Source organism: Trachurus japonicus, chromosome 7, assembly GCF_045865225.1.
Source record: "Trachurus japonicus isolate A0001 chromosome 7, Traja_1.0".
In the NCBI taxonomy this organism is placed as follows: domain Eukaryota; kingdom Metazoa; phylum Chordata; class Actinopteri; order Carangiformes; family Carangidae; genus Trachurus; species Trachurus japonicus.
Window position 1 is genome coordinate 26,063,873 of NC_140913.1, and position 21,870 is coordinate 26,085,742.

The following is a 21,870-nucleotide window of genomic DNA, read 5'->3' on the forward strand; positions in this document are numbered from 1 at the left end:
CTGAATCTGTTTAATTAAGGTGCAAATCTTGCATAGCTCCTCTTTAATACTGAATGTAACCTTTAAACTGTGGTTGGTGAGAAAACCCTACAACCACGTCATTTACCTTTGTCCTGTAACAAGCCACACATGATGGAGATAGCAAGGTGTGTGCAGTAACATCTTAAATGAAGATTGGTGAAGAGTAAACAATGGTCGGACAGTCTTTTCTGCCACCGACCAAATCCTCCTCCAATTACTTCCTTGTCTCTCCTTTCCTCTATTCTGGTTCGTTACATACTCTGTGACCTTTCTGCTGGATGTGGCAGCAGTCAAACGTCACAGTGTGAGCATATCATTGATAGAGGGATGGAGGTCATTACCAGGAGTTGTCTTGAGGAAGGCTTTATTCCCCTAGAAAGCTAAGGCCAGAACCCGGCCAGTGGAGACGGCTTAATTACTGACCGAGCCTAATTGTCTCCTTGTATGGGTCTGTGATGCAAGCAGGATGTGACACTTAAGGCAAGACTTCCTCTGCTGTCTGCCCTTTGTGTCAGTCCCATTAACCTTTCCCTTCTGCCTTCTCCTCTGTCTTTTTATGTTCAATTAAGGCACTATTCAAATAAGCTGAAGTAGTAAGACTAAGAGCTTTGTCCTGGCCCATGTAAAAAGAAATAATTGCACCCTAAATCGCTATGCCGGACGGACTTGGCATCTGAGAGGTGAAAGTCCTTTGTGTTGATGTTTAGCTTTTTTTGCATGAATGTGTGAGAGAGTTTCTTCCACTTTCACACGTGATCTGTGCATTGGATATGGACATAATTAGTTACTGTAAGTCAGCAAAATTGTAAAAACTTCCAATAATAATAATAATATTGTATATTCAAAGGGAACAATACTTCAAAAGGAGGCTAAAAATCAACAAAGTAAAGCCATGCTTGGTGTATGCCCTTTGGGATATTGTGTTCTTTGGTGTGTATTGTCAGTACTGTGTAATTAATCATACCACCTAACTGCATTCACAGGGTCCCCTTTGGTTAATTGGAATGCAGCTGCAGAATGGACTTAGCCATGATTTATTCAGCAGGCAGGTGGAGGGCCGCCCTGTAACCCCCCTACTCTCCCCTCCTCCTCCCTCCCTCCCTTTCCTTTCAGGTACCAAGGATGGATGGCTCATTCCTGCACCCAGCTACACCCCGTGCTCCTCCATCCCTCAGGCCAATCGACTCTGAGGGCACATTTACAAGACGGGCATCAGGGTGACTAAATGAGAGGAGTGGAAGGTACAGTGGAATCAATCCCCCCCCACCACCACCACCTTTTCTCTGTATTCAAGACTTAAACTGGTAAGAGCAGGACAACAGATAACGCTATTGACCATCTGTAGAAAGTTTAACAAGTCAACTTCTTCACGGCGCCTGTTGGCAAGTAAAAACATACACCAAGGCCAGCCAAGGGTGAGGCCTCGCAGACATTCACTGCCCTCCCCACTTCATGGGTCACTGTTTTATTTACTGGCCATGCTGTGAGGCAGCCCGGTGGTAACTACATCATTTCAGGCTCGTTGGCAAGCGGAGCCACTGTGCCAAGCTTTTTTCTTTTTTTTAACAGCACTGTATTTGAGGTTAGGATTATTTGGTCTCTCGTTGTAGAGTAGGGTAAGACAAAGAAGTCCCTTTGCAGGTGGAGTAACCAACTGTGAAGAGTCTTAATTGAATCGCTTAGTAAACCAAACGCAATAGCCAATAGCACTTAACATTAAAGTTTAAGCATTTACACTCATTTAAATCCAGTTAAGAGTGTAAAGGTTCAGCTTAGATAAGAACGAAGCATGTAATCATTGTCCCTATGATGTCAGACATCTATCATATGCTCCAATACATAGACCATACAATAGTTGAATGCCAGATTACATTGTTTTCTTTCATTTCCCTGTTCAGTCATATGTGACATTTCACAGATAATCAGTGCGACTGGAGAATGGACCCTGTAATCTACAGAAGCAGGGCCCATACATCAACATTAGGATTACGCCTTCTCTTGCTGTAGTTTGTTTCAGTGCCGCTGGCATACCATTACCCTGAGATAACCACACTTTAATAGTTAATGCAGCGGTGGGGCCCCCTCTGCATTACAAATGGGCCCATCCGTCTCACCCAGATCCCCGCGGGTGGCAGCGCCACGGCCCATCCTCAGCAACTCTAATCATTCATCAATAGGCAGCTATCTGACACCCACATGCACAGGATACTGAACACTGCGATGTGGTCAATGCCAGAGACGGACATCCTGGTGTCAGAGAGGGGATCTGATAACTGATATTACTTCAGACGCCACTGTGGGACTCCCCAGCTGCGACAGCTGGATTGCAGGCTCCAAGTAGCCTTTGCGTCTCCTCCTCTTTTTTTTTTTAAACAATCCAGAAAGTGAACAAGGACAAAGAAAATGATGTGTCATTCACCAGATGGAGGAATCATATGATTTTAAAGACGCATACCATATGGGAAAACGGTGTATCCTTCAGAGGCAGGTGCTTGAAAGCTGAAGTCAGTGTTTTTGGGGTCTGAAGACCACAGGTTTGAAAATAAAATAAGATTGGACTGTAGTTAGAAAAGAGGTGATCTTCTCAGAAATTCGTAGTTTGCTCCTCACCATTTTAAACTGAATACTTAACTTTTTTTGCATTGTGGGTAGTTGGGATAAAACAGCTGATATGGTTCTGTTGCATCAGATGTTTTTAACTGTCCATCCTGAGTCAGATGTCGTTATAGCAGTGTTGTGCTACATGGGTACATTTTTTATGATTTATGACTTATTCCTTTTCTCCAGGTTTCTGGTGATAATCTTAAAATGCCAGTGGCTGGCCACTATTTGTTCATACAAATTGTGTTTGCTCTGGTCGAGAGGCGAGAGTGCCCTCTTTCCAATTTGGCTGACAGGGGAGTGCCAGTCAAAATGCAATCAATAAGACAAATGTTGAAGTGAGTCAACTGTGCAGCTGAGCCTGGCACCTGTTTTGTAGAGGACTTTGTAAAACTTTTTTTTTTTTTTATCCCCAGCTGTAAAGCCTGGCTCCTGTTTGTTGTTATGGTCATCACATCGGCACTCTCTGCCGAGTGAATCTGCTCTCCATTCCCAATGGAAATAGAAAACAGAGATAAAACTCAGCACAGATCGCCTGCGTAAGTAACCAGCACAGATGTAGCTCAGGCCAGCCGCCTTCTCCTGGGACTGCAGCTGCCACACAGGGATGTGACAGGCCTGAAATGGGCAGGCGGGTCCCTTCCCTTTTGATCAATCAGGTATAGGACAGAGCTGGGTAGCGTGAATTCTAAAACTCCAGATGCACCGTCGCCAAGGTGACTCTCATCTATTACCCCTCCCAACCACTCACAACATATGCTCATCTGTCAGAGTGACAGAGCCTCTTTTGCGTTCTCTACTTTTGCTGGATTTAGACCTGATGGAGGGTCAGTTGAATTAAGTAGTAACTTAATTCTGCTGCCTCTGATTGTCATTTGTGGAGGGCAAGCTTTAAATCACACTCCCCAATTTGGAGTCTGGGAATTAATGAGGATATGAAGCGATACCTGCAAAACCGTGTCCCTTGGAATAGCTTTAATTGTATATTTATTAACCTGTTTACAGATTCACAGCAATTTCCATTACAAGTTCATTTTGAGTGGACGGATTATCTGGGAAACACATTTCCATACAATGGATGTAGAAGACTACTTAACTGATGCATGTGAAGTGCATTGTCTTTATTCCTTTGTGACAGCAAACCTGCTGCACATCATCAGTTCCAGGTGATGAATGAGTGCTGAACAGATTTTCCCGGGGTAAGACTACCCTCTGCTGGACTTCATCACTAATGTGCCTGGTTGTCAGCAGACGTGTTTGGCAACCGGAGCCGAGGTGTGTTTTACAACACAACAACACTTCAGCGGAGAGGCATGTCTCCGGGGGAAATCTGTTCATAGTGGATGGTGGTGAGGGGAGGAGAAGACGTGCTACTTCTACTTTCTTTTTTTCTTTTATAGAAAATGTAAATATATATATATATAGTATTTGTCCACAAGATGGTGCCATTTCCCAAAGATGTCAGCCTCAGTGCAACTCCACAAATGTAATCTCTGTCTGCCACCTAATGGTAAAGAGAGAAGCCCTGCATCAACCATTATAAACAATAATGCACATCTCCTGGTATCTCCATATGATCTTCATGACACAAAGCTTCTAAAACGAAACTTACTTGTATTTCAATGAATCAAACAGTTAAAAATAGAGCAGGCTAATGTGTGGTCCAGACTTTAAACCATATGACTGTTGTATATTTGATTAAGCCGTTGCAGTAAAGATTAGCTTGCAGTAAAGATTAGCTTGTACTTGAGTGTTGCACTGTAGCTGACCCAAACATCTGACCTCCTTGTAGAGGAACCGAGCAACAAGAGTTTGCCTTCAGGGATGGATACATTTAAATAAACTCAACAAACACTAATAAACTCAATATGATGTGTATTTACGCATATTTCCTAAAAATGATACACCATGGCTGAGTGGATTTGATGGATGAAAATGATTTAATGAATTAATTTTTTTTTTAAAAAGGGGGTGGTCAGAATGACTGAATGAAGATTTGTTTTGGTGGAACAACAAATGGAAAATGAAAATAAAACATAAAAAGAGAGACCTAACGGCTGATGTTGCTAAAGGAAGTTTCAAATATGGCACTGTTTTCACCCTTAAGAAATTTCACAGGCTTGAGTCACAGTATGACTGATCAGCACCCGCTGGATCTCAGTCCAAAAATCTCAGGATGTGGATGTGGAACTATTTGAAAAGGAGAGTGGGGTGTTGACTCAGTGACCAACGTACGGAGGTGAAATTAGGTAGCGTAGGAACTCATATTATTCCCTGCCTATAGGAGTATCACATAAATACAGTGCTGTGTTCACTAAACAAGCAGCACGCGCTACTTCCTGTGTTTGTGTGAGTCAGATACTACTCATGAGCAGAATGAATCAGCCCCAACCCCCGCCCACTAACCTCCATCCGCCCCCTCACAGAAGTATAAAAGACACCCACACACATATTCCCATCTCCGCCCACCTTGCCTTTCAACTGCTCCTACACTTTTCCTCTCCCCTCCCTACGGATATTCTCTCCGTCCCTCTCTCCTACTCCTTTCTCCCCCTCCTTTTTTTTTTTTTCCTCATCTCCTCTTTGGAGGACGAGAGGGAGGATGTGAGTGCCGTGTGCGTATGTGTGTGTTAGTCATGTTCAGGCTCATCCTGGGCCAGCAGCACAAGCAGGGGGAAACCCAGGCGCAGGCAGGAATAGGATGTTTTGTCCACATCTGTTAGTTGGTTTGGCTGCAGCACTCTTGCGGTTTACACAGCGCCTAAAAATGGATTGCTAGAATGAGCAAGAGAGCGTGCTGGAGGGGAAGACGGATGAGCATATAGGAGGAGGAGGGGGAAAAAAAAGGGCAGGAGGACATAGGTGGGGGGAGGGGTGAGCATGCCAAAGTGGGCCAAGACCCCCCCTCCCCCCTCCCACCCCCACCCCCACCCCACCCACAGTTAATAGGATTCTGTCTGCCCTGAGCTGCTGCAGAGTTCATGAGCCAGGAGACGGCTCTGAAGAGGGCGTCTGATGTGGAAGTGTTTGTCTTTGTAAGATTTGATTAGCATTAAAATTCAATTCACCACCGTCTTTTATTTTATTTCTTTTTGAGCGCCACAGGTGAAGATCTGATCATTCTGATACAGCAAACATTTATTTATGTAAGTCTGTGATAAGGACCAGTGCTTTGAAATTAAATATTCTTCAAACACCAATATAAACATATATATTATATATAGAGAGAGATTATTGCTGAAAATTTCACCAGGATTTACATACTTGTTAAGGAGATGCACGTTTTGTTACTCAAGGAAGGTCAGTTCCATCCTTTGAAATTAATCTGTGAGATTCATTAAAAAAAATAAAAAAAATACTGAATGACGGGAATTGCTCCATTCAGATTTTTTTTCAAAAGCATAATCTTAAATTTTAAGACTCTTGATTTTCCCTAAAATACTACTTTATTTGAAATAACACAAATCTTCCTTTGCAATAAATCCACATTTGATAACAGTTTAATGTTGATACTTCTGGATAATGTTGTTTGTGGGGCTATTGTTTCTCTGTTTTCTTAACAAATTTTCATTTTTCAATATTGAGGGTGGGCTACACATAAGAAAAATCTATAACGCAATAGAATTCAACAGCATCACAAGTGCAGGATCCAAAATAATCACACTTTTATCACCAACTCTCTTGCAACCACTTAGCATTACATCCTTTATAATGGTAGGATGTATAGCAGGATTTATCGTATTAATCTTAGCTCAGTGTACCCGATAAACTGGAGAAATTAGTGAATAAGATGAGATAAAACATCATGCTCTGTTTATCAATTTATACTATCTGCATTGATTTTACAATATTTTTGAGCAACTGTTTTTGCTTCACAGTAAAATGTAAAATGCTAACATTTGTTTTGCATCAGTACCGATGGGTGACATTATCCAGTCCCCTCCTCGGTCTCCAGGTGGTGCCAGTGGTGGACGACAACATTCCTCACACAGTGGACCTATTCCCCTGTCTTCATCCACATGCTGAGGGGCTGGGTATGGCAGAGATGTGTGAGGGAGTGGGGGATGGGGGCTGAAGTGGTTGTGGAAGATAGGGAGGAAGGAAGTGAATAGAGTGCGAAATGGGAGGAAAGGGGGTGGCATGCAAGGCAAGCACATGCTGAGCAGAACATTGGACTCATTGAGAAAAGCGCTCTCTCCATTCATGCCCTATCCAATCCCCTTTTCACCAGAATCCCACTCTTCTCATCATGTACGTACAGTACATCGGTATCTGTGGGCTGCAGATAACGCAGTGTGTTTGTGATAAGCTTTGACAAAACAGACAGAGAGGGGAAATACACACGGCGCGCTACCTGTTTTAACCACTTTCACGTCACTCCATTCAAAGTATCTGTTTTCAATTGCATAGTAGTGGGACCTATCATCTCCGGATGGGCGGTTCATTTACATCATGTGTGAGAGTAGCAGTGGGTGGTTTGATTGGGGCGTCGTTTGTGGGATGTTTCTGCAACACCTCACCTTGTCTCCTCTGTATCCACCACACCTCTGCAACAACTCAGATGTTTATCTAGCTATTTAAAATATAAATATGGTCACACCAGCGCCTGATGGGGGCAGCATGGAGGGTCTACCTGTGTTTATATGAATGAAAGAGGCAGCAGTAGTAGACAAGTTGGTTTTTATTACCTCTTAATTGACCTTGAGCTATAATTAGGATTCAATTATATCATATGATCTATGGGGAATGTAAACTCATTCATACTTGAGGGTAAAAAAAAACAAAACAAGTTTATGCTTGAATGTAATGATACTGTGGTGTAATGGAGTGGTTTGGTTGTGAAGGTGAATGAACTTCCGCTGGAATAATGTGAATCACCACAGCTGAAATCACATCCAATGAAAGCTGCACGTTGTGTGTTGTCGTCTGCTTTCCAGAGCCTCCACAACAAATTCAACAACTGCACTGCAGAGTCATTTCAAGTGAGCAATTAGCAAAGAGCAGAGGAGCGAACTATACTCGCTTTACTGCTTTTTTGATTGATGTAATTAAAGTTTTTTTCTCCAGAAACTATTTTATCTTTGCTCCCTCAAGTCAACCATCCACAGATCTGAAAGTTAAATTCAAAATAATTTCTTCTCCAAAGTTCTGTTTTTTTTTTTTTTCTTACCTAACTTGGATGCCTCATAGAGATTAAAAGCCTGTATTTTCAGTGTCGTAAAAGACAACATTAAATGCAAAATAAGGCAGGACAGAAGACACAGATCAGAATAAGACAGAGTTGTGATCATAAAATCATAGCAAAAAGTTTTGATACTGTTTTAGCAGCTTGAGTTCTCTAAAAGTATTCTTCTAGCCTACATAAATTATGACAAATGTGAATAAAAAAACGTATTCATATGATCACAACAGGGCTCTAAAAACACTGGTTCACAAACAGGAGGTTGGTATCCCACTAAGTTGTCATAAGATAAATATAACAGGTCGTGAGACAATTGAATGGACAGGAACACAGAAACAAATGGGACATTTGCTGTGAAAATATTTCTGTCAAACCTTTGCTTTTCTTAACAGTCAATATTTCCTCTTTATATGTTCTGAACAGAACAAAAATAGCTTGTTTTTGTTGGCTTGGTTATAGCTCAGACATTATTTTAATGAATGAACAGGACCAAAAAAAAGTTGGTTTCATAAATATCCTAAAACAGACACCCAGGAGGGAGCAGACATGTTCTGCAATAATCGTTCAAATTATCAAAGAAACCTGATTTAAATAACTGTAGAAAGTTAGAAGAGCATAGCTGATAAACCACTGAAATGGGTTTTCTAGACAACAGTTTAATTCACAATACTTAGGCTAGTTAATATCAGTGAAGCACTTCTGCTTGAGGAAGAATTGTTTCAGCATACAAGAATTTAAGTTTAAATTTTGAACATATTTGACATTTTTGCATTTTAATATTTTGCCACTAAAAGATCCCCAAACTTTTCCACCCACAGTAGAAGATCATATTTTGGGAGGAAAGCAACAAGAAATGCCTTCCTTGACTTAAGCTGCCCTGTGTTTACATTGGGGGAGGTCATAGTTCACTCCCCATCACTGGTGGAGACTGTGGTATGCACTGTGGAGTAAATGCATACAAATATTAAATCCAATTAATGCTGTTTTTCATTGGCTGGATGTGTATTGTGGAAGTTGTAGACAGGCTTTTTGGTGATTTAGAATCAACCTGGGGAATAAAAGGGACTCAGGAGGAGGGGGGTTGGGCTTCGTACTGTTGGTGGCCCATTTATCATATCTCCGCCTTCTAGTGTTCAGCTCCCATGAGGGCGGCTCTTTAAATTGCCCCAAAACTCCTCCTGGCTGGCGCCTTTTTCCCTTTATCTGCACGGGAGAAGACGCACGTGCTATTTATAGGACGCCGTCGGAATAAACTTCTCAACCTGCAGGTAAAAAAAAAAAAATTCAAACATTTTTTTTTCTTTTAAAACTCTGTCCTCTTCCTTTTCTAATTCATAACTGTTTTTTTTAATCGCTGCATGAGCTGGGATTTTAAAGGGGCGGGCTGTGAGTTTGACGAATAAAAGCTGTAGCCTATAGATCGGTGCAAGGCTTTTTAACCGGGTACAAGCAAGCCAGCCTTAAAGGAAACAGAGGTTATAGCCGAGCGATAAAGGTGAGTGCAAGAAACAAGCGACGGTGAGGAAGGGTAAACTCTGCATGCTCGACCAGCCTCTACCCGACGTATGGTGCATTTTACAGAGCCGGAGCTCCGGGGACAGAGGAGGCTGCACGCTGTCGATGTGAAGCCGTCTTTTGTTGCCTTGGCCCGGGCTTTCGCCGCCGCAGATGAACCCAACCACCTCGCGCTCTCTCGCTCGTCCCCTCTCGCTTGCATTTTCTCTTTAATTTTTTATTTTTTTTAAATAACAAAAAAAAATTGAAAAGAAACAAACAGCGGTCGTGCAGGCGAGACGGGAGGTTTATCCTGCATATCCTTACCGAGCACACAGCAGCCATTGTGTGTATGTATGTCTGTGTAGCCTATGTATGCATGAGTGTGTATGTGTGTGTGTGTGTGTGTGTGTCGGTAGATATCTCCCATGTCCCCGGCGTGCAGACATGCTGAGATAGTTTCATGCGCAGGCCTGATCTCTGGCCACAACAAGTACAAGCGAACGGGGCCTCTAAACATGGTCGGTCCGGGGGAAGGGAGCGTCGGGTTCAGCGGTGTTTTTGCAGGTTTGTGCGGCCTCGAGTCCCCGGCTACATCACGCGAGCCGGTTTGATGTCAATCCCTTGTTTGTGAGGCACCGTCGGCTGTGTATTTGTGTAATGGAGCGAGCACAGGAGACAGAAATAGACCCTGGAAATAAGCGCGGATTAATTGAGTTAAACGCGTTACCGGTGTGCGGTTAGCCGGCTCGTTTTTTGGTTTGTTGTTGCGGTCAGGGGGAGTTTAAAAACGCCGTGTGTTTTTCTGTGCTCTGTGTATGTGTGTGTGTGTGTGTGTGTGTGTGTGTGTGTGTTTGTGTGTGTCCGTGTCAGTGGGTGTGTGCGAACTCGACGCCTTGCCTTTCCTTGCAGCAGCAGCAGCAGCAGCAGCAGCAGCAGCAAGCCTGACCGGTGTGATTTATTCTCACTTAGGTCTGAAAAAAGCAAAGCAAACATGAGCGACAAGGGGACAGTCTCACCGAAAGAGAAGGAGGCAACAGAGAAGAGGGGGCGTGGAAGACCCCGCAAGCTGCCCGAGGTAAAATCCTCTGACGTAAGTAGTGCCTTTTTTATTTTTTATTCCTATTCCTGGTGTCTTAAGTTGAACCAATCAGGTGTGTGTATGCAGGAAGGTATCACCTGAAGCACACCTTTAGATCAGACCTGTGTGTGTGTTGGAGACAGGGAGGGCCCGAGGTGTTAGACCAGACCATTTAAACCCACTCCCCCAGCTCACATCTGTTCCAGCAGATGCTCAGGTAGATTATTGTTGTTGTTATTATTACTGCAGCTCAGGTGCTCATGCATAAGCCTCCTCTTTGCTGCGGCTCTGAGCCCTGGGTGAAATCAAGAATCGAGACATGCCCGTCTGAAGGCCTTGTGACCGTGTGCTCACCCCTTATCTGTGTAAGTGTAGACAGCTACAACAAACTTCCTGTGTGTCTCACCGGGTTTGTAAGCAACCTGTAATTCAACACCTTGAAACTGGTTTCCCCTCCTCGTCCAACCCAACCCAACCCCCTTCACAGCACATCTCAGCTTATCATGTAATGGATGACATAGCAGAGTCTGAGCGCAGACTGGCTCATATAGCTGTCACTCAGCACCGGGAGCTGTTGGTATTGAATTGCTCGGTTGCTATGAGCTGCAGTTGTAAACGCGCAAGAAATGCAACAGGAGATGACCCCGCCATGATGGAGCTTACAACCACAAATTATCATATGAATAGGACGTATCCTCTCCTGCTCAGTCTACCTTTCATTTTTGAGTCGATGGTAATCCCCTAAATTTCTACTGAGATATTCCCCTGCTTACATCTAGGTGTGTGTGCTTCTGAGAGGATGTTTGTGTTTTGTCTTCATGGAGATGTCATGTAGTTTGTTTCTATGTCACACCATGGCAACCTGTGGCTCTAACCACCTGTCAGCTCTGTGAAGTACATGTCAGTTGTACTGACCTTGGAAGAAAGGAGAAAAAAAAACACAGCGTTATGCCTATAGGAGTCCTGCATTTACAACTATCCATGCTTGTATTATTTTAAAGGAAGCTATTGGAAAAAAATAAAATATACACATACTAAAAATAAAACGCAATATTGGAACATGCTAACTTGTATTTTGATTGTCTGATTGTCAGGAACCAAGCGGATCCCCTGTTCCAAAGAGGCCCAGAGGACGGCCGAAGGGCAGCAAAAACAAGGCAGCCGGCAAGGGCAAAGTAAGTCAATGCTGTCTGCGGCCGTGTTTTCGCATGCTGACAAGTCATGATCCGAGCTGCAGCTAACGTGCATCCTGAACCGGACGCCGCCGGTGCCAAGAAAGACAGACGTAGCTTCACAATGACGATGCACATGACATTCGTCGTCCCATCTTCTCCTGCGACCGCTTCCTCTTTTCTTTTTCTGCTAACCCCAGAGTCTTTTTAGCCGATGAGCATTTTAACGGTAGCTAACCTCATCCTCTTAAAAGGATGTCCTGCTGTTACTTATGATATATTGGTTGGCTGCATTTTCACTGCCCCCCCCCCCCTCCTGGTGTCAGAAATAGCCTGGCTAGGGTTTCCCATTGTAAAGACCTTGGTTTACTGCCTTACTTTTTTTTTTTTTCTGAGTGATGCTCAGTCTGTACTTCCTGTCCTCCAGTTTCCTGCAGCTTGTCATGCACAGTGCGGTGCAGGTGCAGAGGCCGCAAGACTGTTTCCAAGCTGACACTAAGCACCCCTCCGCCCCCACCCAGCACACAGCCCTAGTTCTTCTCTGCCTGTCGTCTCCATAGCAACAACTGATTTTTCTCCCTCGCCCCAACCCTGCAGCTCCCCCGTGCGCTCTGTCTTCACTGCTATGTATGGGAAAGGGAGAAGGAAGGAGAGCGAGGCGGAGCGGAGCGTGCATACATGTATGATATAGGTTTAGCAGCGAGGGGCCGAGCTGCAGAGGGTTTGTGTCTCTGCTCAGTTCCACCAGCTGTCTCTGAGCCTCAGACCAGGTGGCCAGCGAACTGGAGTGCCCTGTGTGCAGTTCCTGTCGGCCTTCCAGATAATAGCCAATGAACCCAATGCCCCCTTTCCGTCTGTCTCATTGCAGTGGAAGCACCGCCATCTGCAGGCAGCTAGATGCAGAGCTCTGTCGATTTGTTTATACCACAGGTTTTCTGCACTGTTTTTTTTTTTTTTTTTTCTCCTTTTTTCCTCCCCAAAAAGTCTTGGCTTTAACTGTGCAAATCAGCAGGTCACTGAGCAGGAAGATCACAGCAAAAACCCCATTGTCATGCCTCGCCTCATCACCCCATTAACTTTTGTTCTGTTTGTTTTGTTTTGTTTTCCGCAGAAGGCAACGGCACCCCCATCTACAGGGGGAAAACGCAGGGGAAGACCTAAGAAGGAGGTAAGATAAGAATCCTTGCACAAACAGTGATCACATTTGTTAAACCATTCCTCTCCCAATTGAATTATGATTGGTATGACCGTCTGCAGGGCAAAATTGCATCTTCCTAATTCCCCCGGCCCGCCTCCTTCCTCTCAGACGACTCATTTTTACTCATCACAGCTATTTTGGTTCTCGTGTGTTCGCTTAGAGCAGGATTTTGGTCGGTAGCTGGCGATGTTCAAAGGCCAATCTGTACCTGCATGACAATTTTCTCCCCAAAGATCGTTCTCAATCCAATGATGTGTAACCGATGGTACGGTTCTTAGTATTTTCTTTAGTTTTTTTTTTTTTTTTTTTTTTGTAGCTGTGCCAAAAAAAAGTTGCCAGACCGTATTCAGCCGGTCAAAAAGCATGTGTTTAATCTCGGAAGAAGTTGTGGTCTTGTAGTAACATTCTGTCATGTGCATGAGTGGTTAGGGCGTACTCTGAAAGAAGTCTGGATTGCATTAGTCACAGAAAGGAATGACCCAAAGTTACCCTCCTAACTAGCCCTCTCATTTTTATGAATGAACATCTTTGGCAGCAGGAGTGAGTGTGAGGAGCAAAGGCAAGAGAGCAAAAAAAAAAAAAAAGCAGGATGCCTCATCATGACTCACCACTCCTTATGAATCACTTTTCACTACCGATGGCTCACCCTTCCCCTGGGTGGTTTTCATGCCACAGTGGTTTATCAAAAATTTATAATATTTATTTTATGTTGGGCTGGTTTATTAAAAGTAAAAACAGTCATGTTGGGACATGAATCACAGGCGGCAGCAGTCGTTTGCCGAACACAGACGGCAGTTGAGCAGTTTCCTCCACGGTTTTATTTGAAGGCCTCACTGTTTTTTTCCCTTCTGTCGCAGGAGAAGGAAGAAAAGGCGTCCCAGGAATCATCTGAGGAAGAGGAGGAGGAGGAAGAGGACCAGTAATTCACAACGCATGCTACCTCACTCAACATACTGACTTACTGTTAACCAGAACTGGGCTGTATCTCCAACACCAGTGCCACCACATGACCACTGTTCAAGACAAAGCCCCCTTTGCCAAAAGGAGGGTTAACACAGTACATATATCATGCAACAGCACTGGATAGAACGATGGACCTTGCTCAAGCATAGATCTAAGAATTACATGAAAGGTAACAGCCCTTTTCTCTACATGTCATGTAATCACAAGTCTTTTATACTGGACAAAGGTGTGCTCCAAGGAGCCTGGACGTTTCCGTTTATCCCCTAAAGATGGTTTGTAGGACATTTTCTCTGCTTAATGTTACTTATTTGTTGTACCCGCATCTGAGATGGTAGGGCATATAGAGTTTTCTCCATATTTTGTACTGGACAAAGGTGAATTTTACCTATACTTGCTTGTTTTTTCTTTTTGTTAACTTTTTTTTTTTTCGAGGGAGGGGTTGTTTTTTGTGTGTGTTTGTGTGAAGTGGATAACCTATCCTTTGCATTGTATTCTAGATGGAGTTGAGCTTCAGCATATAGGATGAGAATAGGTAACCGACGGTAGAGGAGTTTCTTCTTTCCCTTCCCGTGTCTAATCTGCGTAACTGATTTCACCTTGTCTCACTGATTTTAAAGCAGAGTCATCTGTACCCCCCCCACCCAGAACCTAGAACCCCTCCCTGTAGGACAGTGTAGATTTAGTAATATGCTTCTTCTCCAACTTCCTTCTCAGTCCTCAGCGTGTAGTGGGGAGATGTAAAGTGTATCCTTAGTAATCAGAATAGTCTGAGACTTACTGTTTTGTTCCTTCGGGTTACATACCATTTAAAAAGAAAAAAAAATACAACAAAAAAACATGAGTGTGCTGCTTTTCATGTTATAATAAAACTCAAATCTTTTTGGTATAATGTGTGTTTTTAAGGATAGGGTTGGCAGAGTTCTAGGCTGAGAGCATCAGTGTCATTTCTTCAGGGAGCTTTTACAAATGCTGTTACATTGGTGTCTTTGTCTTCACATGGTCCTCAGTTTTCCAAGCGCTCACTCAATCACTCGTTAAGGCAAACTGCAATTGGTCAAACAAGGAGTTTGATTGTAACAGAGGATAGTCGGTGGCACTACTATCCAACAGGGCTGTATTTTATTTTATTTTTTCATTCCATCTCGCTCTCACTGCTTCACCTGGCTTGGTCCTTCTGTCATCACTTATTACAGTAATATACTTTTTTCTTAGTCTTTTTGAAGATGTGTGTTTTATGACGTCTGCTACAGGAAAAAAAAAGATGTGTGTGTGTGTACTTCTAAGTGTCAGGGAACCCGCGGTCACAGTCCACTTAACTGGGTTTTTCCACACACCTAAGCTGCTACAACCTCAGTTACGAAACCCGGAAAACTGCAAACAGGCGATACAAGGCCTGGGATTTCATACCTCACTCAACAGCTTACTTTACCATATAATTGCATTTAACTGGTTTTCTGTTGTTTTTAAATGTAACCTCTGGCATGAGATGGAAAGATGTCGTTATTACAAAGTTTGTGTTTTTTTTTTTGTTTTTTTTGTTTTGTTTTTTTTAAACCTGACTGTAATAAGGTATCTAAGATGTCAAGTGTGTGATTGTGTGCATACGCAACACGTCTTGGCTCATTCATAATCGGAGCTTGCAGACAGGTTGTTTTAAATGTGTGAAGCAAGTCAGGGAGACCTGTCAGCTTGACAACTGTGTTCGCTGACTGTGGTAGATTAGCAGGTGTGTTTTTATTCTTTAAAAAAAAAAAATCTTCTGGTGCACTGAAATGTTGGTTCAGATTTTCATGGACAAATGTTTGTGTGTTTGTGATAGACTGGGCGCTCTTTCCACTTAACCGTTCTGTTGGCCAGTGTGTTTGGCTCTACCACACACAGCCACCCTCGCCATACTCGTACAACAGTCATACAATGGTCATTTCATGTCTTTTTTTTTTTTTTCTTTCTTTTCTCAGCATCTTCAATTACTCTTGACAATACCAGTGTCATTCTTCATATCAACATCTTGCATCCGTTCATTTATATACTGTAAACTCAATAGGATGGGATCATTCTTTTTAATGTACACCGTATATAAATGTACAATGTCTATATTTCTATGGTGCCCTACAACAATTTGTATCAGAAATGGTCAATAAAGAGAATTTTCTTTGTCATTTTCTGTCACAGTGTCTGGCATGTATCCCAATTGATATAAACCTATTTGTCCAAATGCTCAAGAAAACATGGGTTGAGGTTGAATGATATTTTTATTCTGAAGGATGGACTTATAAAATGACAATTACAGTACCATGGTAAAGTTGTATCACTTTATTCACATCTCTTCATTTAAATCAGCCTCATCCGTTTTCTCAAAGCAACAACTGTACAACAATCTAAAAGGGAAAACTTCATAACAGTGCAGCCATTGACATTTCCATCAGTAGTTCTTTTTTAACTTCTCAAGTGCAACCTGAAATCGGAGCCCTCCATGAAAAGTTCACCAGTGTGAAGAATGAAAGTCTTATGATCAAACATTTTAAAGTGTGAATGGCCCATTTCATAGTTTGTGGGAAAAAAAAAAGCAGTCTAGATAAATGCATAGAAAATGAACAGATGTAAAAATGACACACAGGAGCATGTTCTGGGGTTAAGATGTTTCAGAAGTCCAAAAGTGACTGCAAAAAACATCTCCTACATTAAAAATGATTCTCCTTCCGGAGCACCTTTTGGATGTCATACCTGATAACATCACAAGTTTTGAGCAAAAGCTGTCTATTACAATACATGAATTATTGAGTATTGAGTGTCATCCCCCCTTTGAGGACAGTTTAACGGCTCTATTGTTCCTAATTTACATTCACAAACACAAGGCAAATAAAGGTCAGGAAAGATTACAATTCATCAAGAAAAGAAAAAGAGCGAGGTTTCCTGAGTGCTTTATACAGTCAGACCTATGGCATTCATTGAGCAGATTCTTCTGCTGGAGGTAAATGCGTGCTGGTGCCATGCCTTGTAGACAGGACATATTTTGGGCACTAGTCACAACTCATTTTAGGAGTGGGAGCCGGTTGGTGTTATTTACTTTCATATCTGGCTTTTCATGCCATTGATAAGAGTCATAGGATTTGGCTAAACCACAAAAAGATCCAGATTGTCGGGGCGGCAACCGAAACTCTGTGAGCAAATTAAAACTATAGAGGGTGTTTTCAACCTTTCCGACTCAAAATGAAACAGAAAATTACAACCTAATTTTTTGTCTCAAACCTAATTTTAACAGCTAATTCGAACTTCATCAATCTTCATCGAGCTTTGAAGTTTAACCCTTTTTTGGGAGTGGTGCTGCTGTGCCAGTGCTGAACACCAACAGCATTGCATCCAAGAAGCCATATTTGTTTATAATGCAACGGAAACAACCTCTATGCAACAACAGGTCCGGCAATGATCAACAATCTCAGAGCAGAAGTGATCATTTTCAACTAGTGCATAACATTCATACTCTCACCGCAGCCCCCAGATTATAGTCAGTACAAATGCCTACTGCAACCCACAGGAATATAACTGCTTGCCACATGCCGCCCACAGCATCTCAAATGTAAACAACAAAGTACACCTCCAGGAACCTGTATCTTTAGATATGGTCCTCCTCTCTAAACTTTGAGTCATGTCCCCGCATACCACAGTAAAACAAAGTCCGAATAAATAATTTCAAATAAATAAGTTTAAGGTACTGCGTCTGTTAGGCACACAGGATTGGCATCAGAACCTCACAAATGAGCAGTCATTCTGTACATAAAAAGAAAAATGCTGACTCTTGCTGATGGATGCCAACGGCAGTAAAGAAAAACAGTAAAAGTCTTGTGCATGACTCTACAAATGACTGATCTCTGTGGCTGAAGGTCGTCTCCACACTGTCAAATGTTCGATGCCATGGTTTACTGCCATCACGCATTGACGTCTTTGGCCAGAAGAGGGCGTCGCTGTTGATAACTTCTGGCCCAACCTTGTACAACCTGACCACACAAAATGCAAAGTGCACAGTTAGGAATTAAAACAGTGACTTTTGAAACCACAAGTATAGCATTGGTTTTCAGCGAGGATATGTGGATATGTTGTAAAATAATAAATTGAGTAAATATTTCCCCATCTCTCACATTTCAAACAAAAAAACAAGTAGAGGAGATTGATCCACAGACCTCACAATGAATAACCTTCACTGGAACTACTTTCTATTAAAGAAATAAAGTGAAGTGAAGTGAGCAGCAATGACAACGTTGTGTCGAGTATAGTATCCTCAGTAACAGGGATGAAAGGGCATGTTTCTTTTGAGTTTTTTAAAGCAATATGAATTAAATTTTATAACTCTCACTATCTGGACTGGTAGTAGTGGTGTAATTTGGGCAAACTCACCCTTCTCTTTCAACAATACAGATATTGACATGACAAATGTTTTTCCAATTTAACACTGGTGGAGTTAAACTGTGGTGAAAGAAAAGGAAAGAAAGTTTGGCCATGGTAAATACTGCCACCTAGTGTTTCCCTGGGCTCAGTGCATGCCTTGAGTGGAAATAAACAGGCCAATAATTTAATTTTAACTGTGTTTTTTATAGAAATGGCATCTATTTCTATTCCTAAACTAAAACCATGAGGTTTATCAGTTTAACCATTATATAATGACAAATCTTGTGTGGACAAAAAAGTGTCTATTATGTTGAGAAGACAACTGGTGACTGAAGAGATCCTAAGACTAGCCACTAACTGCTATTGTGGAGGCCTTGATACTTGCACATACAAAGAGCAGTGCAGCCTTTCCTGTACTACCATTACTAATGTTAGCTATGTTTTGTATGTAGAAGAGGAAGAGACTGTACAATTGGGGAACTACTGTTCTGTTAAAAGATTGTGCAAACAAGGACATAAGCACAGTCAAACAAAATGCAATGCAATGCATCAAGAGATATGTCTTTACACCATCTCTGAGGAAAATGCTAGAGCTGGGGTAAGACCTTATACGAATGAAACCCCCCCCCCCCAATTAACCTGACTTGTGAAAAAGTGCTCTAAATTATGACATTGCCATCTCCATATGATTTATAACAGCTACCTTTGTCACAGGTGGAAACAAAAGTTTGAAAATCAGTGCTGCATCATACCCGTGTGTCCTCTTCTCTCCACAACATTTCTTGTTCAGCTTCATTAAGCTCCTCTGAAGGATCGTAGGTGTAAACTGGCAACAGCTGATGACGGAGTCTGTCAATCCTGAGTATCAAAGTAAAAGAAATCAAACAGGAACTTAGTAAATCATACACACAGAAGTGAAGAATTCAAGTTCACTTATGTCACTGTGCCATGAAATGAATCCAGACTCAAGTCTTACCTCCTTTTCTTACGGATATACATGACCTGAAACGGACAAAATGAAGAGTTTTTACATGTACAAGTCAACACATCAAACTATCAAAGATCTTAGTTGACAAGTCAACTCTTCTAACCAGTCCAACAACTTACCACAGCTGCAGCTATTCCAATTATGGTGATGAGGAAGAATGGCACCAACACATAGCTGACTGCCACATCCCCATCGATGATGGGAGGGGGCTGAGTAGTGCTGTTCATTGCATATGTTCAGGAATGGTGGGGGGGGACGGGAGGGGGGGGAAACAACACAGGGGTCTGCCCGTGCAAGGCCTTCACAAGCAGCAAGCCCCCTCCCTGTTGCAGACACTGTGCAGAGGCTCTCTCCTCAAGTTGCGCCTTTGTTGTTTATGCCTCATCCTCGTCGTTCATGTGACTTCCACATGGTATCACTGACCTCCCTAATCAGCGAGAAATCTGAGAGCACACGGAATGAAAATAATTTGCACACAGTTTGAGAAGCACATAAAGGAAGATGTAACCTACCAGCGTGGTTGATGTGGAGGAACGATATCCTGCCAAGTTGCTTATCTGACTTTTTTCCCCCCTTTTTGTCCTTAGTTATGTTGTTATTGGCAAACAAGAGACAAGTTTCAAACCGACCCGTTCATTACAGGAGATACATAGTCGGGTTAGCAGCCCCGACAGGAGTCATTTCTCTTACTGCGGTTCTTCTTGTATCTGATGACAACCTGTGCTACCATAAAACATTATCTCAACCACTGCTGTCAATGAACTTCTCTATTTAAAAGCTCACATACTTCACGGCTATAAAGTCAATGACCCAGCGTTTCTAGCTATATAAACATAGCTACCGTTAGCTGCACCGGTGGATGACACCGCACCTGACAAGTTGCTTCATTGCCACAAACACAAACCCTCTGGCACCGAAAAACCCTCCGCTTACAGGCGACGCTGGTTCGGTGCAAGCCACTGTTGCAACAGTTCACATGTTAATAGTCAATATAGGTAATTTCTCACCAAGTGCGCGACGTGCGACGCCTCTTATTTCCACCAGCGTTAATGTTGCGGTTTACAACCAGTTTGTCTCGTGCCAACGTCGGCCACTACAACACTTCCGGTATGGCTCCTTCAGAGTAAAAGCGTCAGTCAGGATGACACACAAAAATGCGGAAACGCGCTTTATTCACATCGACGGAAAAAAAGGAAGACACTATCTCGTGGTTTTAGGATTTACTGACTAATGGTTTATTGACACGTGTGAATTAGGCCTATGTGTAACTTTCCTGATAGGCGGCCTAATGAACAGAGAGTGCAATGTTGCCATGGTTACAGTCAGTTCCGCTCATAGACTGTAAAATAAAAAGATTCGCTCTACATAAGGGCTGGTTGAAACAAAAGCCCCACGTATTTATTCTGTTTTGTTTACGTTCTGGGTGTCATTTGGTCATTAGCCAAATAAGCCATAGTCTATTGCAGGACCTGATGGTAACCACTGGTCAATTTATTAACTACTGCTAACTTTTACTGCTACTATTCCACCACTACAGCTGACTGACTAGTAAGAATGGTAATTGTATCTTCATCTTGCAGCGAAGAAAGAGTAGCCGTCCACCACCTTCATTCTTTTGGTCCATCAAGGTGTTATGAAGTGGATGATCTGGTTGACCTTTAACATCTTCAGTGTGCATCTCATCCACCACCTCCCCCAGTGTGTCCAACCTGGCTCAAATTACAGAGCCAGCTTTCCTAACTAATTTGTCCATTCTCCTAATGTGTCCTTGTGTCTGATGCTGCCTCCCTAGCAGACTGCAGCATAGAACAGCACACTACCACCACAGACTGGAAAACATCTGTAGCAGCTCAAGAGATCATCTGTAGAGTGCGTACTGCTACTAACCTATTACTTCCACTGCTACCTACTAGCCTACTTTTACTTCAATACCACCTAACCACTGTATCACTGTGGTAGCAATATTGCTACTAACACTGGCCTACTATTAGGCTACAGCAGAGTGATAGCCTATAGTGCAGGCAATTTAGCAATTTTGGACCCAAAAATAGAACTAATTGTCACAGAAGGTTTTTCACCATACATCATTTCTATGAGGTGTCTAGAACAACATACTAAAAGTCCTAAGAAATCCTAGTTGGGGAAATATGTTTAATTTGCATCATTATTTACTGTATAAAGTCTATGGTGCCGACAACAATACACCCCAATGGGGCTATTTTTTTCCTTTACTCCTATCACAATGAAACTTTACATGATGAAAGTATCCATGAAATGTAACATTTTTTGTATTACAAGTTTCTTTGAAAATTAATTTGAATATGCAAATGAGCCTTACACTAATCAAATATGCCCAAAATACACCCGAATAGGCTTCTTTTTTTCCTTTACTCCTACCACAATGAAACTTTGCACAATTAAAGTAGACATTAAAAGTAAAATTTTTTGTATTACAAGATTCGTACCCGTGCAGGGAAGTTACATAGTACAGTTTCAGCCGACGCGACCCCGCTCAGGCACCATTCATCCTATTAACCATTTTTCTACCATTGCAATGAGTCTGGAAACATTATTTTAAGGCTGAAAAACTCTGCAATGTTACTTTAACTTATTGAATGGACATGAATGTGTTAGTTATTTGGCCCCTGTTGCTGCTTGTAGCTTTATGGCTTCTTGGCCATAAGTCAATTAGTGTTGAGCTCATTTACATATTTAAAATTAATTTTCCAAGAAACTTGAAATACAGAACTGTCACTTTTCATGTATACTTTTATTGTGTGAAGTGTG

General features: G+C 42.4%; 2 protein-coding genes across 5 annotated transcripts; one reads left to right on the forward strand and one right to left on the reverse strand.

The window, feature by feature from the left end:
* Positions 1-8,941: 8,941 nt before the first annotated feature.
* Positions 8,942-15,871, forward strand: hmga1a (high mobility group AT-hook 1a). Of its 3 annotated transcripts, none has more exons than XM_085782483.1 (5): positions 8,942-9,072; positions 10,271-10,376; positions 11,474-11,554; positions 12,663-12,719; positions 13,607-15,871. In XM_085782483.1, the coding sequence occupies exons 2-5, from the start codon at positions 10,293-10,295 to the stop codon at positions 13,670-13,672; spliced, it is 288 nt and encodes a 95-aa protein (XP_085638609.1). In that variant the 5' UTR covers positions 8,942-9,072; positions 10,271-10,292; the 3' UTR covers positions 13,673-15,871. The 3 variants fall into 3 exon arrangements, with proteins under 3 accessions (XP_085638609.1, XP_085638610.1, XP_085638608.1); XM_085782484.1 differs by lacking the exon at positions 8,942-9,072 and adding an exon at positions 9,094-9,299; XM_085782482.1 differs by lacking the exon at positions 8,942-9,072 and having other exon boundaries at positions 10,277-10,391.
* Positions 14,830-20,159, reverse strand: smim29 (small integral membrane protein 29). 2 transcript variants are annotated; one of them, XM_085782480.1, is made up of 5 exons: positions 20,091-20,159; positions 19,203-19,526; positions 19,072-19,097; positions 18,848-18,953; positions 14,830-17,707 (listed from the first exon to the last, which is right to left on the reverse strand). In XM_085782480.1, the coding sequence occupies exons 2-5, from the start codon at positions 19,308-19,310 to the stop codon at positions 17,639-17,641; spliced, it is 309 nt and encodes a 102-aa protein (XP_085638606.1). In that variant the 5' UTR covers positions 19,311-19,526; positions 20,091-20,159; the 3' UTR covers positions 14,830-17,638. The 2 variants fall into 2 exon arrangements, with proteins under 2 accessions (XP_085638606.1, XP_085638607.1); XM_085782481.1 differs by having other exon boundaries at positions 19,955-20,159.
* Positions 20,160-21,870: the final 1,711 nt, after the last annotated feature.